Source organism: Oncorhynchus gorbuscha, linkage group LG06 (assembly GCF_021184085.1).
Source record: "Oncorhynchus gorbuscha isolate QuinsamMale2020 ecotype Even-year linkage group LG06, OgorEven_v1.0, whole genome shotgun sequence".
Lineage (NCBI taxonomy): Eukaryota > Metazoa > Chordata > Actinopteri > Salmoniformes > Salmonidae > Oncorhynchus > Oncorhynchus gorbuscha.
In genome coordinates this window covers 73,715,722-73,736,074 of record NC_060178.1, presented here as the reverse complement: position 1 = coordinate 73,736,074, position 20,353 = coordinate 73,715,722, and the positions used below count along the sequence as shown (strand labels likewise).

At 42.2% G+C, this 20,353-nt stretch overlaps 1 protein-coding gene across 1 annotated transcript in view; it reads left to right on the top strand.

Annotated features, from left to right (window-relative positions):
* LOC124038304 (attractin-like protein 1) overlaps window positions 1-20,353 on the top strand; it is a 354,502-nt gene that overhangs the window by 137,149 nt on the left and 197,000 nt on the right. The window contains exon 21 of the mRNA XM_046354014.1: window positions 11,804-11,897. Within this exon, the coding sequence (XP_046209970.1) occupies window positions 11,804-11,897 (94 nt within the window). The remainder of the gene's footprint in view (window positions 1-11,803; window positions 11,898-20,353) is intronic.

The window sequence follows — 20,353 nt, the reverse complement described above, 5'->3', positions numbered from 1 at the left end:
GTCCCTTTTATCTCAACAAACTGCCGACTCCTCACAATCTAACAAAGGCAAGATAGAAGACCAAACCCAAACCCTCTTTACCAGAAAATGATTAGTTCTCAGAAGAGTTGGTTTCACGCTAAGCATTAAATAGCTATAGTCTACACCAGGCCCTCCCTAGCGGCACGTTTAGTTCTTGCCCTAGCAATACACAGCTAATAAATAATCAAAGCTTGATGATGAATTGGTTATTTGAATCAGCTGTGTAGTGCTAGTGCAAAAACCAAAACTTCCATCCAGGGGGGCCCCAGGACCGAGTTTGAGAAACCGTGGTCTATACAACCGGGTCATAGAGAGACATGTACGGGCTAAATCTGTCCGAGTGAGAAAAAAAGCTTTGCTGATATTTAGCACCATTCCTGTCTGGTTCTAACTTTGTTGAAGATGTTTAATTAGATGGAGATCCTCAATTGAAACACCAACAATCCCATCGGTGCCACCTCCCAAACAGGAGAATCTGGAGCTGTAATTCCACCATATGCTAGAGACACATACAGATCTCTTCTCAGGGCCAGGGGAGAAGCCTACTCGCTCACAGTGGAAATTCATGGATTCTAAAGTGCTTATGGTAGAAAACAGAGCCCGGAACGTTGTGTGGGTGTACAGTCACTTATTGAGGTTGCCATGTCCATTTAGTTTTTTTATCTAGACAATGTGAAAAAACTATTTAGGAAAGTATCTGGCGGGGGGCCATGTGTGCTTATTCATGATAATATATCATAGGTGTGTTACACTGGATGTGCGTACTTGTCCGGTTTCATGTAGCGTTTTAGGAACTAAATGCTAAATCACAGTGTTCAGATAGGCTATCTTAATCCTGCAACAGGAAATGTGAATTATGTAGATTATAATTAATGGACATTTTTTTAGGGGTTGATACTAGGGCAAATCAATAAATATTTTGTGGAAATTACAAACTTTAGATACCTTTTTCAACTTGAATACACCACTATTTGCATTTCCTGCTGCGCAGGACAATTTTCTGCAACAACAAAGTGATCAAATGACGATAGATCTGGTTTAGATTTATGAAGTAGGTAGAAAATATCCTTCCAAAAGTTATAGGATTAGACATAGCTTGATTAAAAACAGACATCGTTCAAAAAACAATGTAATTGTCTTCAAACAAAGATCAACATGCTCTATCAGAGAAGGATCAGAACAGCTTGCCCCTCCTCACTTCTCCATTCCTGCCCATCATTGCCTCCATTTAGTCTTTCTGGCATCTCCATTAGGGCTCACTGGACATCTTGCTGCCCCCCTCCTTATGTCATAGGCAATGCTCAGTGACACTTAATCATGTTTAGCCGGGCATCGTTTGTGATCCACATGGGTTATTAGGTTTACCTTCATTACTGAAGGATTTGTGAAGGTCGTGCTCTTTACAGACAGACCGCTCTACAATTACCTGTGTGTCGTCTGCCTAGAAGTCCTTTGTCAACCGGAGATAGAGATTTGGTAGGTCTATTTTAAATCCAGAATTTACCCTCAATTTCAGAGAAGATGGTTTATTGCGTCAGTGTCTCTGTTTGCAACGTGTGAGACCTGCACATACAGTGTTGCTGGTTTAGATTCCATGATATCAGAGGAAGGCCCAAAAAATTCTCAGGAGGACTCCAGTCACCCCAGTCACACTCAGACTGTTCTGTCTGGTACTGCACGGCAAGCGGTACCGGAGCACCAAATCTAGGTCCAAAAGGCTCCTCCAGCTTCTACCCTCAAGCCATAAGACTGATGAACAATTAATCAAATGCTCCATCCCCCTTTGTTTTTACACTGCTGCTACTCGCTGTTTATTATCTATGCATAGACACTTTACCCCTACCTACATGTACTAATGACCTCGACTAACCAGTACCCCGCACATTGACTGAGTACCAGTACCCCCTGTATATTATTACCAGTACCCCCTGTATATTATTTTATTTATTTTATTTTATTTAGTAAATATTTTCTTAACTCTTTTCTAAAAACTGCATTGTTGTTTACGGGCTTGTAAGTAAGCATTTCACGGTAAGGTCTACACCTGTTGTATTCGGAGCATGTGACAAAATACAATTTTATTTTATTTTATATTTTTACATTATATTTGAAGTGTGTTAATGCTGTTGTGCCAATACATCTCTTCAGCAGCACAGAGGAGGCTTAACTCAGGCGATCCTGAACACTAGGCACACCATGCTGCCTGCCAACATCAGTCAGTACAGTATAATCTCGCTCCTTTGACTGCTTCGAAGGACAGGAGAAAGGAACTGTAAAATGCTGGAACATTTACATTTCTGTGCCTGGTTCCAATTCAATTATTTTATTCATGACATGATTATTTGAACTTGTCATTTGCTGGCAGGCCTATGGAGATTAATGGAGAGGAGGTTGAAAGGCTGGCCGGGGAGATGAACAGTCAGAGGAGAGAACCAAACAGGCCTGCTGTGTCTTCAAAGACCTGCAAAGCTTTATGTTTACTAGGAACACACATGTACACTGAGTATACCAAACATTAGGAACACCATCCTAATATTGAGTGTCAAAAGTGTTCCACAGGGATGCTGGTCCATGTAGACTCCAATGCTTCCCACTGTCCTTTGGGTGCTGGACCATACCCAGGGAAAATTGTTGATCGTGAACAATCCAGCAGCGTTGCAATTCACCCTCCGTATGGCACACATACACAATCCATTTCTCAATTATCTCAAGACTTACAAATCCTTCTTTAATCTGTCTCCTCCCCTTCATGTACACTCATTTGAAATTGATTTAACAAGTGACATCAAGACGGGATCATACCTTTCATCTGGATTCACCTGGTCAGTCTGTGTCATGGAAAGAGCAGGTGTCCTTAATGTTTTGTACACTCAGTGTAGAAAGACCTCTGTCCCCCTCCTCACCCATACTCCAGATATAGTTACGGCAGGGGTGGAAGGCAAGCTCACCTGCTCTCCTGGCTAGTAAAAACAACTCAAATACCATTCCTGTTCTGATGGAACTCTGAGTGTTAGCAGGCCGAACCCTTCTAATGTTGCACAGTGGTGGGTGCTACATGCCACTACCGTTGTTTCAACTCCTCTTCAAATCAAAGAGATCAGTCAATAATGTTGATGCCTGGCTTTTGACACCTCAACAGATCAAGTAGGATATAATTCATGTTGAACCTCTGTCTCAGTGAGCCATTGTCCTGTCACGCCCCCTTATTAAACTCCTCTACCCTGATGTGTAGAAGTCTCAGCCTATAGGTTTTAAGGTGTAGTGGGTGTAGCTGAGGGTATATCAGCCTGGTGGTTCCTATAGAAACCTCCTGCAGTATTATTTTCCACTGTGGAGCTCCAGCTAAACAGAGGAAGATTTAAGTGTCAATTAGAGCGCTGACAAGCAGTGACGGCTGGCAGGGGTCAGCTCCTCACAATTTAAAAGAGACATGGAAAGGGAGGAGATGGGAGGTGGAGGGGATTGGGGAGAACAGAAAAGTGAGATGGGGGGGGGGTAGATGGTTAAGCGAGGCGTGCTCAGTGTAGTGCAAGGAAAATGATTTATTCCTTTGGATTGAGGTTATGTTGCTTTAACTTTTTGTCTTGTGAGGTGAATAGTAAATTGTCAATTAGAAGAAGTGCATTTATTACCATGGTCATCCATGAAATCAACTTGCCGACCAAGTACTAGGATCAAGATTTCAGTCAATGCTTTGGTCTCTATAGCTAGCTTTTCATCCTATTGATGACAGATGTTCATGCTAATATTCTTATTCCGCATAATGTTTCAGATAATTTTTTACTTATCAAATGTCAGCCAAGCATCGATCATTATGTCACCAGATTAAGACCCTAGATATTTATTGGAAAGGAGCATCAAGCTCATCAGGGGTGCAGGCTTATTCTCCTCCTGTACTCCCTGTTCACCCACGACTGCGTGCCCAAGCACAACTTCAACAGCCTGACAACACAACAGTGGTAGGCCTGATCACCGACAACAATGAGACCGCCTATAGGGAGGAGGTCAGAGACCTGGCAGTGTGGTGCCAGGACAACAATCTCTCCCTTAATGTGAGAAAGACAAAGGAGCTGTTCGTGGACTACAGGAAAAGGAGGGCAGAACAGGCCCCCATTAACATCAACAGGGCTGAAGTGGAGAGGTTCCAGAGTATCAAGTTCTTTGGTGTCCACATCACCAACAAACTATATCATGGTCCAAACACACCAAGACAGTTGTGAGATGGCACGACAACACCTTTTCCCCCTCAGGAGACTGAAACGATTTGGCATGGGTCCCCATTTACACCATCGAGAGCATCTTGACCGGTTGCATCACCGCCTGGTATGGCAACTGCTAGGCATCTGACCGTAAGGCGCTACAGAGGGTAGTGTGTACGGCCCAGTACCCAGTACATCACTGGGGCCAAGCTTCCTGCCATCCAGGACCTATATAACAGGCAGTGTCAGAGGAAGGCCCACAAATTGTGAAAGACTCCAGTCACCAAAGTCATAGACTGTTCTCTCCGCTACCCCCCCCTCTCTCGGTTTTTACACTGCTGCTACTCTGTCACGCCCTGGTCGAAGTATTTTGTGTTTATCTTTATGTATTGGGTCAGGCCAGGGTGTGGCATGGGGTTTTTGTATTGTGGTGTGTTTTGTCTTGGGGCTTTGGTGTGTATATATTGGGATTGTAGCTAGTGGGGTGATCTAGCAAAATCTATGGCTCTCTGGAGTGGTTCTCAATCAGAGGCAGGTGTTTATCGTTGTCTCTGATTGGGAACCATATTTAGGCAGCCATATTCTTTGAGTTTGTCGTGGGTGATTGTCCTTAGTGTCTTTGTTCCTGTCGCTGTGTTAGTTGACAAGTATAGGCTGTTTCGTTACGTTTATTGTTTTGTAGTGTTTGTTTATTCGTGTTTACGTTTGTTTCATTAAACATGGATCGCAATCTACACGCTGCGTTTTGGTCCGACTCTCCTTCACCACACCTAGAAAACCGTTACATACTCGCTGTTTATTATCTATGCATATTCATTTTACAAATGACCTCGACCAACTTGTACCCCACATTGACTCTGTACCGGTACCCCCTGTATATCGCCTCATTCTTGTCATTTTCTTGTATTACTTTGTGATTGGATAAGATTTTTTTTATTTAGTAAATATTTTCTTAACTCTATTTCTTGAACTGTGGTGTTGGTTAAGGGCTTGTAAGTAAGCATTTCATGGTAAGGTCTACACCTGTTGTATTCGTCTGTAACGACATTCTTCCTCCTCTTCTGAGGAGGTGTATAGCAGGGATCGGACCAAAACGCAGCGTGGTAAGTGTCCATAATGATTTATTACAAAAACAACTGAACACTCGAACAAAACAAAAAATAACGTGCATCAACGAAACAGTTCCATGTGGTGACAAACACTGACTCGGAAAACAAACACCCACAACTCAAAAGTGAAACCCAGGCTACCTAAGTATGATTCTCAGAGACAACTAACGACACCTGCCTCTGATTGAGAACCATACTAGGTTGAACTCAAAACCCCAAAATTGTGTGTTTCTCTGACTGCCCACCCCAACTCACGCCCTGACCATACTAAATAAAGACAAAACAAAGGAAATAAAGGTCAGAACGTGACATCGGCGCATGTGACAAATACAATTAGATTTGATATTTTATTTGTGCACTTTCACCACCCTGTGAAGTTTACCATAACTTATTTCATTTGTAGCCTAATGAACTGCATGCTTTCTTGATTCCTAGTGGGAGTACCACACAACATATCATCGCGTGACTCCAAGTTTACTCCTATATGATGGTTAGATGGTTATTATATCAATATTTGCACATAAAGGCGTTTCCACCACCATTTCTCCCATAATTAGTTTTACTGATACAAAAAGATCTCACTTTGTCTATTGTATTTTTCGGGGGTACATTTGCAAAGTTTACAGACACATTTGCTGTTTCTATCAGGCCTGTCATGACATTTTTTACCAACATGTAGGTTGGATGGAAACCTGGTTTATGTAACACAATAATTAAAACAACCACACAACACACATGGGGACCTAAAATGGATTTAGATTCAAAATCCTATTTTCCCTAACCCTAAAGGTGCGCTATGCAGAAATTGCTCCACCATTTCCCACCGCCAGTTGCTAAAATTCTAATAGATTGCCTAATTTTAGTTTGTGAAAAACAAGCAAGTATAGTGAAGAGGATCATTGTACCATCTAAACTGCTGTGAAATATATGTTCCATAACGTTAAATAATGTTTTGCTGTTTGAAGCTGGTGTACAAAACCGAAGGTAAATGACGCAAAAACGAAACTTAAGAATGGTAAGCATAGAAATAGAGCACATAGAACAGATCTACCACTTCTTAGACTTGCGTTCAATGAGAATGAAAGATCTATAACCTTTCTATATGAATTTGGTCAGGTAGCCCAAAAAGTTGCATATTGCAGGTTTAACCTGTAATCAAAATCCTAAACCCAATTTCTAACCTTAACCCTTATCCCCAAAGGTTAAAATAGCCCTTGTTCTAATGGGGACAAGGGAGCATTTTCCTTGTTTTACTGTCCTTCTGGGGCCTTTTTGTGATTTTTGGTTCCCACAAGGGTAGAAGAACCAACCAACACACACGCACACACCATTGTAGTGTACGTGCATTAGATCTGCTGTCTCTTACGCACAGATGCAGGATGCAGTGGGGTGAGAAATTGTAGGCTCTGCAGAGGCTTGCACGAGGAATGGGAAATATGATTTATATCAAATCCGCTCGTCGGTTAGAAGATTCTTTTTTTTGGTATCTTATTTTTGTGTTGTCAGCAGAAAATATGGTGTGTGATGCTTTTTCACATCCAATCCCCTCCCACGCATCAGAGTTTAGTGGCTCCTAATGCAATACTGTTTTCAAGGCATACTCAATCAAAAGAGGTTTTAGTGTGGTAAATAACTAGCAGTGACACATGCCATGTTGAATGAATGGATGAGCAGCCAAATGCAGGCATACCCACTGTAAATGTAATTGATCTAGCCAGGGAGCATAAGGGGTTAGGGTACTGTTCCACCTTGTTCGAAATCAATCCGTTTCCAGCAGGTGGCTTCAACTAGTCCTAGATGACTAGGAGTCTTAGGCTAGTTTCTCCCTGGCGCTTAATTGTGTAATTTATTATATTGAGTCCACTCAACCGGATTCTCTGGCCTGAATCAATGGCTGATTTTAACAGGCAAGGTTTTAAACAGGCAAACACTGAAGCCCTGTGAGCTGGTTACAGTGTTGAAATTAAATCTGCTAAATTGGCACTAAACTATTTTGAATCACATCAATGGGTTCTGCAATTACTTCTTAGTCCAGGATTTCTGCCCCGCAAAGCTACCTCGAAGACACTTTTTTTTCCTCCTTTCATTTTTAGAACTTAGTCATATGTGTTAACCTCAGCAAAAGGAGGGCCCTAGAGGGACTGACAGTGAATGTCATGAGACACCACTGCTACCTGTATGCCACCGTGCACCACACAGTGTTACACTATAGGGACACACAATCTAAGATGTGTCAAGTCTCACAGGACCAGAGTGTGCAGTATGGGAGGCTCAGGTGTGTCAGACCAGCCTTTGTAGCCAATCAGCTAGCTATCACAGCTTGTTGTCTCAGAACTTGGCTCAGAAGTGTGAGCTGCATTGTGTCTCCGCATTCTCAGAGATACATTGTGGTTTCTTCTGCTGGTATGTATAGATGTGTCAGTTGTTGAGAACTTTAGAAGCAGTCCCTGTAGACAACCACCGTTATGAAATAACAAGAGTAAAGTGAGGGTCAGGGCTGTGAGTCTGCTCACATGCATTCGTGTATGTACTGCACACTATATTTATGTTTCTGCAAGCATAGGCACAATAGTGTGCTTGTTTGTTCCTTGTCCGTTTAGGTTCATGTATATAGTTCCGTATGTATGTATGTATGTATGTATGTATGTATGTATGTATGTATGTATGTATGTATGTATGTATGTATGTATGTATGTATGTATGTATGTATGTATGTATGTATGTATGTATGTATGTATGTATGTATGTATGTATGTATGTATGTATGTATGTATGCATGTCTGCAGTAGACCCTGTTGTAGTGGTATTGAGTCAGTCCATACTCCCCACATCTTCCTGTCTAAGTGCTTATACAGCAGCTCCTGAAGCACACTGCTCTGCTCCTATTATGATAGTACATTTTATACAGATCCTAATTTAACCATAAATCATATCAGTGTCTGCCTGCACAGAGAGGAGAGGAGCTCTACAGCTGCAGGCCCTGTCTCTACAGCACAGCCTACAATAGCTAACCCCCTGTTAATACTATGCATACTAGACACTTTGGGAGTTTGACAATGTAGTCACAGAGCTATACATGCACCGGGCCAATGATCATTCATTCTATTTATCCAATTTCTATTTTCATTGTGACTGCTATCAGATTTTCCTTGCATATTGGCAATGTATCATACATCATCTACACTAAGCCGGAATGTTAGAACATTCTTAATGCTTACATTGAGCCAGAGTACTATATACAGTATTACATTAGTCCTAAACTGTCTGTGTAGCTAGGCATAATTCCAACTGAGTAAATCCCTTGTCTTACTGTTCTCAAAAACTTAAAATGCAAATATGGTATAGCTGAATCACAAAAATATATTTATACTTTTTTGTTTTTGGTATGACTGTGTGAGAGGAGGCATTTCATCTTGTGTCTGTGTGTGTGAACAAGTATCTGGTTATGGAAGTGTGGGATGTGTTTGAGTATGTTTGATAGCGTCTTTATGTTATGCTGTAGTACAGATACCACTAGGGCTGTGAGAGAGGGCAGTGTATCCTAATAAAATACCAAAACATCTCATTGTACAGAAAATACTAACTTTGCTGTCAAGGAAATAGTACCATGAAAAAAATATTTACTGAGAGCTATCTTACATGGTCTCTGTGTCAGCTTCTTTAATTGGGTCAGTTACATCTGATTAAAGATGAAAAAATACAATACATCTCTTTGTCAAACTTCTATATTTGGCTTTGTTCAAAAGAGGGAGGGAGAGATGGAGGGGGAGAGCTCCATTTGGGAATTTGCGCTGGGATGCACAGAGAGAGCTACCGCTCGTAAAGCATATGCCCCAAAGATAAAAAGCTAACAAGCTGCACTGCCTTCCAACACAGAATCCTCATTGTATTTTCCATGTTAATTCCATTATTTTGATCTCTCTGTGTTTCTCTGAAAATAGGACAGACAGTGGAAGTGAAGTGGCATGTCTCTACTGCTGCAGTAGTTAGTTAGTGGTGCCTCCTACAGAACAGCAGTATGGAGAAGGACGAGGATGGTCTAGTTTTTCTTTCCAGTGTCAGGGACATCACAGTGGACCCTAAGGGTCTGTCTATACTTTATGTATGAAAGTCGAGTTTTAATGGGATATTTCAATGTGTTGTTTTTGTCCTGATGATTCGTCACTGGAACTGTTTGTTGTTGGTTTTGGCAACGTTTCTGAGAGAGTGAAAGTATTTGCCTATGTATTTTAAGAACAGACTGTTAGATCTGGAGTAATACCTGCCAAACTTCTGTAAGGAGCTGGATGAGTCAGAGATCATGCTACATTCACAGATTCTCACTCTCGCTCTTGTGATTGCTCATATTTTTTCCTCATATTTTATCCATAGAAGGGTGCTTTGGATGAAGGATTATTGACATTTATTTGACATGGCATAATTGAGAAATACTTAATTAAAGTTAGACGATTTGTGATATTTTGGCTTACCCAGGCCTCATTTAAGACTCATAATGTTTCACAAATATTCCATCAATAAATTATTTCTCTCTTATGATTTAAGATACATGTAAAATACACTACATGGCATAAGGTATGTGGACACCTGAGCGTCGAACATCTCATTCCAAAATCATGGGCATTAACATGGAGTTGATCTGGGAAGGATTTCCACTATATGTTGGAACATTGCTGCAGGGACTTGCTTCCATTCATCCACAAGAGCATTAGTGAGGTCAGGCACCGATGTTGGTCGATTAGGCCTGGCTTGCAGTCGGCGTTCCAATTCATCCCAAAGGTGTTCGATGGGTTTGACATCAGGGCTCTGTGCACTCCAGTCAAGTTTTTCCACACGGATCTCGACAAACCATTTCTATATGGACCTCGCTTTGTTCATGGAGGCATTGTCATGCTGAAACAGAAAAGGGTCTTCCCCAAACTGTTACCACAAAGTTGGAAGCACAGCATTGTCTAGAATGTCATTGAATGCTGTGGTGTTAAAATTTCCCTTCACTGGAACTAAGGGGCCTAACCTGAACCATGAAAAACAACCCCAGACCATTATTCCTCATCCACCAAACTTTACAGTTGACACTATGCAGTCGGGCAGGTAGTGGTCTTCTGGCATCCACCAAACCCAGATTTGTCCATCGGACTGTCAGTTGGTGAAGCGTGATTCATCACCCCAGAGAACGCGTTCCCATTGCTCCAGAGTCCAATGGCGGCGAGCTTTACACCAATCCAGCCGATGCTTGGCATTGCACATGGTGATCTTAGGCTTGTGTGCGGCTTCTCTGCCATGGAAACCCATCTCAGGAAGCTCCCGACAAACATTTTTTGTGCTGACATGGCTTCCAGAGGCAGGTTGGAACTCTGTAGTGAGTGTTGCAACCGAGGACAGATCATTTTTACACGCTACACACTTTAGTACCAAGCAGTCCCATTCTGTGAGCTTGAATGTTCTAACACTTGGTGGCGGAGCCGTTGTTGCTCCTAGACATTTCCACTTCACAATAACAGCACTTACGGGCAGCTCTAGCAGGGCAGAATTTTGACGAACTGACTTGTTGGAAGAGTGGCATCCTATGACGGTGTCACGTTGAAAATCCCTGAGCTCTTCAGTAAGGCCATTCTACTTCCAAAGTTTGTCTATGAAGATTGCATGGCTGTGTGCTAGATTTTATACACCTGTCAGTAACGGGTGTGGCTGAAATAGCCGAATCCACTAATTCTAAGGGGTGTCCACATACTTTTGTGTAGTGTATATGTCAACAGCCCTTCCTCCAAAGGACCCTTCTATGGAATCATGTACTCACTCATATAATGGCTTGAGAGTATTTTGGTCTCATTATGCCCTCTCTGCCCCAGGTTACCTTGACCTCATTTCTCTGAAACAGCGTTCTATCCATTTCCTGTGCATTCTCTCGATCAGACCACTCAGAATGAGTAACTATAAACACACTCCCCAGTCCCATCATTTTTTGACATACACATGCAATTTCAACGGATAATTTTATCCCCAAGGTTTCGGGTCAGCATATATACAGAAGCTAACAGTCATGATTTAAACATTGACTTGCTGTAAACATTCAAACTGTATCTGCCTAATGTTGCTCTTGAGTGTGCAATATGTTTATATTCAATGCTGTTTTGTCCTCTGCAACTATCACATTGTGACTCACTGCCACTCCCCTCTGGCTAACCCAAGGTCACTGATTTTAAGGTTAGGTGAGGACAACAGTGTTGATCCCTTTGCCACCAGATAGTGGTGTTTAGACATGAACAGAACAGTCCAGGAAGATGTCAGATTCGCCCGAGAGCTCAGGCCCATGTTCAGCCCTGTCACTCTCCTGTCTGACTCACTGACTCATAGGTTTGACTCACAGGTTTGTGTTGTGCATCATTGTGAGAAGACTGACAGTGTTTTCCTCTTTCTCCTCTCTCCCCTGCTCTCCTCTTTCTTTCTCCTCCCTTTTGTTTTATTTGATCATGGCAGCTTGCAAGTGCAACGGACATGCCAATCTATGTCAGGTGTCGTCAGGGAAATGTTACTGTCAAACCAAGGGGATCAAGGGAGACCAGTGCCAGCTGTAAGTATGATGTATTTTGTCTTGGCACACTTCATTATCAACCCTTTTGCATCATTCCACCACAACAGCAATACATAGGATGATTTTAGCTCCAACCATGTTAATGGTATATCCCACTACTACTGTTTTGACCTGGTCGTCTCTAGCTGTGGATGAGATGTGGGGCTGTACGCACTCTGACCCTTTGAGTCTCACAGTGTCAGCAATTTGTCTCTATGTTAATTTGCGTTTAGGGCCTTAAATCCCAGGCTTTAGTACCAGTAATAGAGGTTGGCACAGGGGCCACAGCACCCACTGTGTTTGTGCCATCAGAGTGCCAGGCTGGCCTTCTGCAGCACTATAATACCCCAAAGTGCCTTCACTGGCGCAGTAAAGGCAGGGTGAAAAATGCTGCATCAATAAATCTGGGAGTAGAGGAGTGCACTGCTGCCACTGGCACTGTGGTGTTCTAATGAGGCCTACTCAACACTGGAAGGTGCCTGTGTGCGTGCGTGTGCGCACGTGCATGTGTGTGAGTTTGCATGCACGTGTCTTTGAGGGATTGAGAGATTGATGAAGAAAGTAAGTGTGCATGCATATATCGTGTAGAATAGTCTCTCTTAATCAAATCATGTGTGCATGTGTATTTTATAGCGGTGCTTTGAATGCGAGTGAATAGGTTTTGTTTTGCAAATGGGACATCTCTCATCATTACCATCTGACCTTTGCTCCCTTTACAGGACTGACATGCTGTGCAGTCTCCTGCATTGCTCACACGTGCATGCACACTCTCTATTAACCCTCTATAGTCTAAGCTGGCGGATGGGGGGGGGGGGTTGGTTCCAACATATGGAATTGTTTTAAGATGGTCATACCAACAATCATTTAGCCATTTGATTTAGAATTTTAAGTCCCTTTAAGTTATAAAAATATACAATATATACAAAAATCGGATGAAACATTGAATTTGGCATTAGTGCTGTTAGCCAATAGAAATAGTCCCCCCAAAAATCTAAAGGAACTTTGTTCTGCAGTGTCTGTCCTATATCTGAGAGAGATAAGAAAGATCAGGAAATTTTTGACATGTATTTATCCCCTTATTTTAGTCATTCAACCATCTCCATATATACTTCCATTCATTTTTTTAAACTGGTTCCCGGGGACCTTCAGATGCGTCTTGTGAGGCTTGAGGGCGTCCAATGGCAACACGGAGAACGCCATTGTGTTCATGAGAGTCTCAGATTTCCACAGAGTGGTCATAATGTACTGAACAAAAATATAAATGAAACATGTAAAGTGTTCCGTTTCATGAGCTGAAATAAAAGATCCCAGAAATTTTCCACATTTTTTTACATCCCTGTTAGTGAGCATTTCTCCTTTGCCAAGATAATCCATCCACCTGACAGGTGTGGCATATCAATGAACTGATTAAACAGCATGATCATTACACATGTGCACCTTGTGCTGGGGACAATAACTGGCCACTCGAAAATGTGCAGTTTTGTCACACAACACAATGCCACAGATGTCTCAAGTTGAGGGAGCGTGCAATTGGCATGCATGAAGGAACATCCACCAGACCTGTTGCCAGATAATTGAATGGGAATTTCTCTACCATAAGCTGCCTCCAACGTCGTTTTAGAGAATTTGGCAGTACGCTCAACTGCCCTCACAACCACATGTAACCACACCAGTCCAGGACTTCCCCATCCAGCTTCTTCACCTATGGGATGGTTTGAGACGAGCGACCAGGACAGCTGGTGAGACTGTGGGTTTGCACAACCGAAGAATTTCTGCACAAACTGTCAGAAATCGTCTCAGGGAAGCTCATTTGCGTGCTCATCATCCTCACCAGGGTCTTGACCTGACTGCAGTTGTAAAGCTCATCACAATTTGACTCTGGAGCAGTGGAAACGCATTCTCTGGATTGATGAATCTGGGTTTGGCGGATGCCAGGAGAACGCTACATGCCCAAATGCATAGTGCCAACTGTAAAGTTTGTTGGAGGAGTAATAATGGTCTGGAGCTGTTTTTCATGGTTCGGGCTAGGCCCCTTAGTTCCAGTGAAGAGAAATCTTAATGCTACAGCACACAATGACACTCTAGACGATTCTGTGCTTTCAAGTTTGTGGCAACAGTTTGGGGAAGGGCCATTCCTGTTTCAGCATAACAATGCTTCCATCCACAAAGCGAAGTCCATACAGAAATGGTTTCTCGAGATCGGTGTGGAAGAACTTGACCGGCCTGCACAGAGCCCTGACCTCAACCCGATCATACACCTTTGGGATGAATTGGAACTCGGACTGCAAACCAGGCCTAATCTTTCAACATTAGTGCCCAACCTCACTAATGCCCTTGTCCCAACAGCAATGTTCCAACATCTATTGGAAAGCCTTCCAAGTCCTAGTTTTTCCACCCATTTCAATGTAAACCAAATTGGATGTTTACAGTAGATTCATGACTCCTCAAATATGTTAACCTGTACAGTATCAAACTCGGCTACAGAAAAAGAGATTCAACGTGATATGATTAAACCATGCACGGAAGAAATTTTGTTTTTAATCCGCAAAACTGTTGGCGAATGGTGAACGGTCAGTAACTTGGAAAAATAATTCCTATTTTTCAGTCGTCCTTCACTTAGATACTTGAAGTGTCATGAGTGAGAGCAGTTGGCTTCCCGCATTGATTTATATTTGTTCTCTCGGTTGCCGGCACTGTGCGCGACTGCTTAATGTCAATTTCCAATCAAATGCTTTTGCCGTCAAAACGCTGTTTGTTTATCTGAGAGTTCTCAAAATGGCTGTGTGTAATGGAAGGCATTTATTTATTTGCCATTTTGATTATGAACGAGCAATTTCCCCTGGGCTGCCGGTAAGCGCCCCCATCCCCCTGCTTCAGCAGGTGTGCACGCTCTGGCGGGCTGCAATAAAGGAACCATTAGCAAGAGCAGGATGCCTGTGTCTGTGCGTGGGTGGTTTTGTTTTGTGCGCTTGTGGCATGCATGTATATGAGTTTATGTTTTTGTGACCAACTCTTGTTAAGTTATATAGTTCTATATATTTGTAGATATAATAAGTATAGTGAATGTATATTTATGTGTCAGTCATATCAGTGTGCCTGTTTGTGTTTTTACATGTGTGTGTGTGTGTCCAGAATGTGTGTGTTTATTGGTGTGTATGTGTATCAAGGTTTTGCGCCGGGTCCCGGGAAGAAATATTTTTTTTTATCGGACATTTCAGAAATTTACCGGTCATCCATATGCGTTGCGTGTGTAACCCATTAGGGTGTCCACCCACTCACTCAACGCCATCAATAAACAAAGGATATTGGCCAAATGAGCCACATTTACATGTGCTTAGAATCATCCTTTAACAAATGACAAAACACCATTCCTTGTGTTTTGATTTGTAGCATATGCGAAACTTCATAGCCTATTGTGTTTTACTTTCCTAAAACAAATGTCCAGCTCACGGTTCAGCGGTCTGAGATTTGAGCACTAAATGCATCAGGGCATTGCATACATAGGCTTAGGCGTCCACTGTATGATATAAACATAGACATATACACTACCTGTAACGTTCTTCGTCTGGAGATAGAGAGGAGGACCAAAATGCAGCGTGATGATTATCCATTTTAATAGAATACTTTAACAACGAACAAAAACAATAAACCGACAAAATTAACGAAGCTGAAACAGTCCCGTAACGTAAACACAGGAAACAGGAACAATCACCCACATCCCACAATACAAAACAGGCTACCTAAATATGGTTCCCAATCAGAGACAATGACTAACACCTGCCTCTAATTGAGAACCATATCAGGCCAAACACATCGAAACAGATATACAACATAGAATGCCCACTCATATCACACCCTGACCAAACAAAACATAGAAACAAACAACGCAAACTATGGTCAGGGCGTGACACTACCGTTCAAAAGTTTTGGTTCACTTAGAAATGTCCTTGTTTTTGAAAGAAAAGCAATTTTTTGTCCATTTAAAATAACATCAAATTTATCAGAAATACAGTGTAGACACTGTTAATGTTGTAAATGACTATTGTAGTTCAAACGGCAGATTTTTTTTATGGATATCTACATAGGCGTACAGAGGCCCATTATCAGCAACCATCACTTCTGTGTTCATTTCTAATCAAATCAAATTTATTCATATAGCCCTTCTTACATCAGCTGATATCTCAAAGTGCTGTACAGACATCCAGCCTAAAACCCAAAACAGCATGCAATGCTAGAAGCATGGTGGCTAGGAAAAACTCCCTAGAAAGGCCAAAACCTAGGAAGAAACCTAGAGAGGAACAAGGCTATGAGGGGTGGCCAGTCCTCTTCTGGCTGGGCCGGGTGGAGATTATAACAGAACATGGCCATGGTGTTCAAATGTTCATAAATGACCAGCATGGTCAAATAATAATAGTCACAGTAGTTGTCGAGTGTGTAACAAGTCAGCACCTCAGGAGAAAATGTCAGTTGGCTTTTCATAGACTATCATTAAGAGTATCTCTACCGCTCCTGTTGTCTCTAAAGAGTTAAACAGCAGGTCTGGGACAGGTAGCACGTCCGGTGAACAGGTCAGGGTTCCATAGCTGCAGGTAGAACATTTGAAACTGGAGCAGCAGCACGGCCAGGTGGACTGGGGACAGCAAGGAGTCATCATGCCAGGTCGTAATTTTTTATATTTTCTGGGTCAAGGTTTGGCTTTTTCAAGAGAGGCTTTATTACTGCAACTTTTAGTGAGTTTGGTAGAGAGCCGTTTGTTATGTTCAACAAGGAGGGCCAAGCACAGGAAGCAGCTCTTTCAGTAGTTTAGTTGGAATAGGGTCCAGAATGCAGCTTGAAGGTTTAGAGGCCATGATTATGTTCATCATTGTGTCAACACTTGAGTGTCTCTCTTGATCCTAGGTCCTGGCAGAGTTGTGCGACTCAGGACAACTGAGCTTTGGAGGAATACGCAGATTTAAAGAGGAGTCCGTAATTCGCTTTCAAATGATCACGATCTTTCCCTCAAGCCATCCTCTCTTGGGGAATGCTGCTTTTTAATTAGATTTTCGACAGTTTCAAAAAGGAATTTCAGATTGTTCCTATTGAAAAAGCAATAAAACTGGCCTTCTTTAGACTAGACTAGTTGAGTATCTGGAGTATCAACATTTGTGGGTTTGATTACATGCTCAAAATGGCCAGAAACAAAGTACTTTCTTCTGAAACTCGTCAGCCTATTCTTGTTCTGAGAAATGAAGGCTATTCCATGAGAGAAATTGCCAAGAAACTGAAGATCTCTTACAATGCTGTGTACTACTCCCTTCACAGAACAGCGCAAACTGGCTATAACCAGAATAGAAAGATGAGTGGGAGGCCCCAGTGCACAACTGAGCACGAGGACAAGTACATTAGAGTGTCTAGTTTGAGAAACGGACACCTCACAAGTCCTCAACTGGCAGCTTCATTAACCTCTCTGGGATATGTGGGACGGTAGCGTTTCACCAGGCCAACAGCCAGTGAAATTGCAGGGCGCCAAAATCAAAACAACAAAAGTCTCATAATTAAAATTCCTCAAGCATACAAGTATTCTACACCATTTTAAAGATACAAATCTCATTAATCCAGCAACAGTGTCTGATTTCAAAAAGGCTTTACCGCGATAACACCACAAACAATTGTTAGGTCACCACCAAGTCACAGAAAAACACAGCCATTTTTCCAGCCAAAGAGAGGAGTCACAAATAGAGATAAAATGAATTACTAACCTTTGATGATCTTCATCAGATGACACTCATAGAACTTCATGTTACACAATATATGTGTGTTTTGTTCGCTAAGGTGCATATTTCTATCAAAAAATCTCATTTCACATTGGAGCGTTACGTTCAGTATTTCTAAAACATGCGGTGATTGTGCAGAGAGCCACATCAATTTACAGAAAAACTCATCATAAATGTTGATGAAAATACAAGTGTTATACATGGAATTAGAGAGATACTTCTCCTTAATGCAACCCCTGTGAGAAAAAAACGTTACGGAAAAAGCAAACCATGCAATAATCTGAGTACAGCGTTCAGACAACAAAGCAGCCAAAAGGATATCCGCCATATTGTGTAGTCAACATTAGTCAGAAATAGCATTATAAATATTCACTTACCTTTGATGATCTTCATCAGAATGCACTCCCAGGAATTCCAGTGCCACCATAAATGTTTGATTTGTTCTATAAAGTTAATAATTTATGTCCAAATAGCTTCTTTTGTTAGGGTGAATCCAAACGCACGTTCAGGTCCAGCCGAACGTCGGACAATAATTCATAAAGTTATATTACAGGCCGTAGAAACTTATCAAACTAAGTATAGAATCAATCTTTAGGATGTTTTTATCATAAATCTTCAATAATGTTCCAACCGGAGAATTCCATTGTCTGTAGAAAAGCAAAGGAACGAGCGCTAAATCTCTCGTGACCGCGCCTCACGAGCCTGTGGCACTCTGCCAGACACCTGGCTCAATCCTCTCTCATTTTCTCCCGATTCATAGTAGAAGCCTGAAACAAAGTTCTAAAGACTGTTTCCATCTAGTGGAAGCCGTAGGAAGTGCAATTTGACCCCAATTACACTGTATATCGGAATGGCAAAGAGTTGAAAAACTACAAACCTCAGATTTCCCACTTCCTGGTTGGATTTTTCTCAGGTTTTCGTCTGCGTCTGCCATATGAGTTCTCTTATACTCACAGACATCATACAAACAGTTTTAGAAACTTCAGAGTGTTTTCTATCCAATACTACTAATAATATGTATATATTAGCATCTGGGACAGAGTAGCAGGCAGTTTACTCTGGGCACCTTATTCATCCAAGCTAATCAATGCTGCCCCTGTCACCAAGAAGTTAAATAGTACCCGCAAACACCAGTCTCAACGCCAACGACTTTCTGGGCTAACAATGTAAGAAATAATACATAAAAAACAAAATACTGCATATTTTCCTAAGGACTCGAAGCGAGGCGATCATCTCTGTCGGCGCCATCTTGCAATGGCCTTTTGCCACTCTGTATCTCAAATCCATATCAAATATCTTGTTTAAAAAAAAATAGTTAGTATTGAGCTCAAAATGGAGAGTTGAGAAAAAAAGCTGAAAGCTGAGAACATCCTTTCTCCACCCAAGTTGTTTTCCCCGCATTTGGATTTGAACATTTTATATACTATCAGAACACTTATTTTTCTCTCCCGGAGCATTTTCTTTCCTTGGGAAAGGAGAGAGTGGCTCGCTCAACACAGAAACAGGCCCCAACAAAACAGGCATAGTGGCAGGCAGAAAGACACTTTGATTACAAGAATCATGAGGATAATGTACTTTACTATTTGATCAAATCATGGTTTTAGCCTCTTAAACAAAATGGTCGCAGTCTGTATTCCTTTCTTGTGGGCTTTTCAGTACAGACATACTCTCTAACTTTCATTTTACTTCAATGAGGCCTCATCTTTTTTGGGGGGTTATTTTTTACCCCTTTTTCTCCCTAATTTCATGATGTCCAATTGGTAGTTAGTCTTGTCCCATTGCTGCAACTCCCATACGGACTCGGGAGAGGCGAAGGTCGAGAGCCGTGTATCCTCCGAAACACAACCCTGCCAAGCCACACTGCTTCTTGACACACTGCTCGCTTCACCTGGAAACCAGCCGCACCAATGTGTCAGAGGAAACACCATACAGCTGGCGGCCGCTACAAGGAGTCACTAGAGCGGGATGGGACAAGGGTATCCCAGCCGGCCAAACTCTCCCGTATCCCGGATGATGCTGAGCAAATTGTGCGCCGTCACATGGGTCTCCCCGTCGTGGCCGGCTGCAACACAGCCCGGGATCGTACCCGGATCTGTTGCCTCTAGCACTGTGATGCAGTGCTCTCTTGCTCTCTCATTCTCCTCAGCAGAGGCGAGGAGCAAGAGAATTGTGCTCGAAATCGGGGCTACAATTTGGCCAGCTGCAAAGTTATTTATCGGCTTTTCATTTATTGTATCGCCCAAAAGCCGGCGATGTGGTTGGGTTGTTCATTCTCTGAGGGGGCCTTTTGTCCTTTGCTCTAGAGTTGTCTCACAGTGCCTTTGTCTGCTTAGATCTGCAGTGTGGACATCAAGCTCACTGGTCCACTCTATGTAGGCTACAAACAAGCATGCACACAGGCACACACACGTGAGCTGGTGTACAATACATCTGATATATGTAGAAGGAAGTGTCCTTCCTGAATTTCCATTTACAAGATGAAAAGAGAGAAAAAAGGACCAATGCAGACCCACTCGCTAACAAATTACTTTTTTTTTTTTACACACAACAAAACAAACTGTTATGCAGACAGAAATACACTGGTATGGAGTGTTGTCTCTTCACCATTGCCTATGTATGTATGTATGATTGCCTGTTACAGCCCAAGAGCTGGGGACATGGTGCGTGGTGGGACGCTCGATTGGTTTCCAGTCACACATT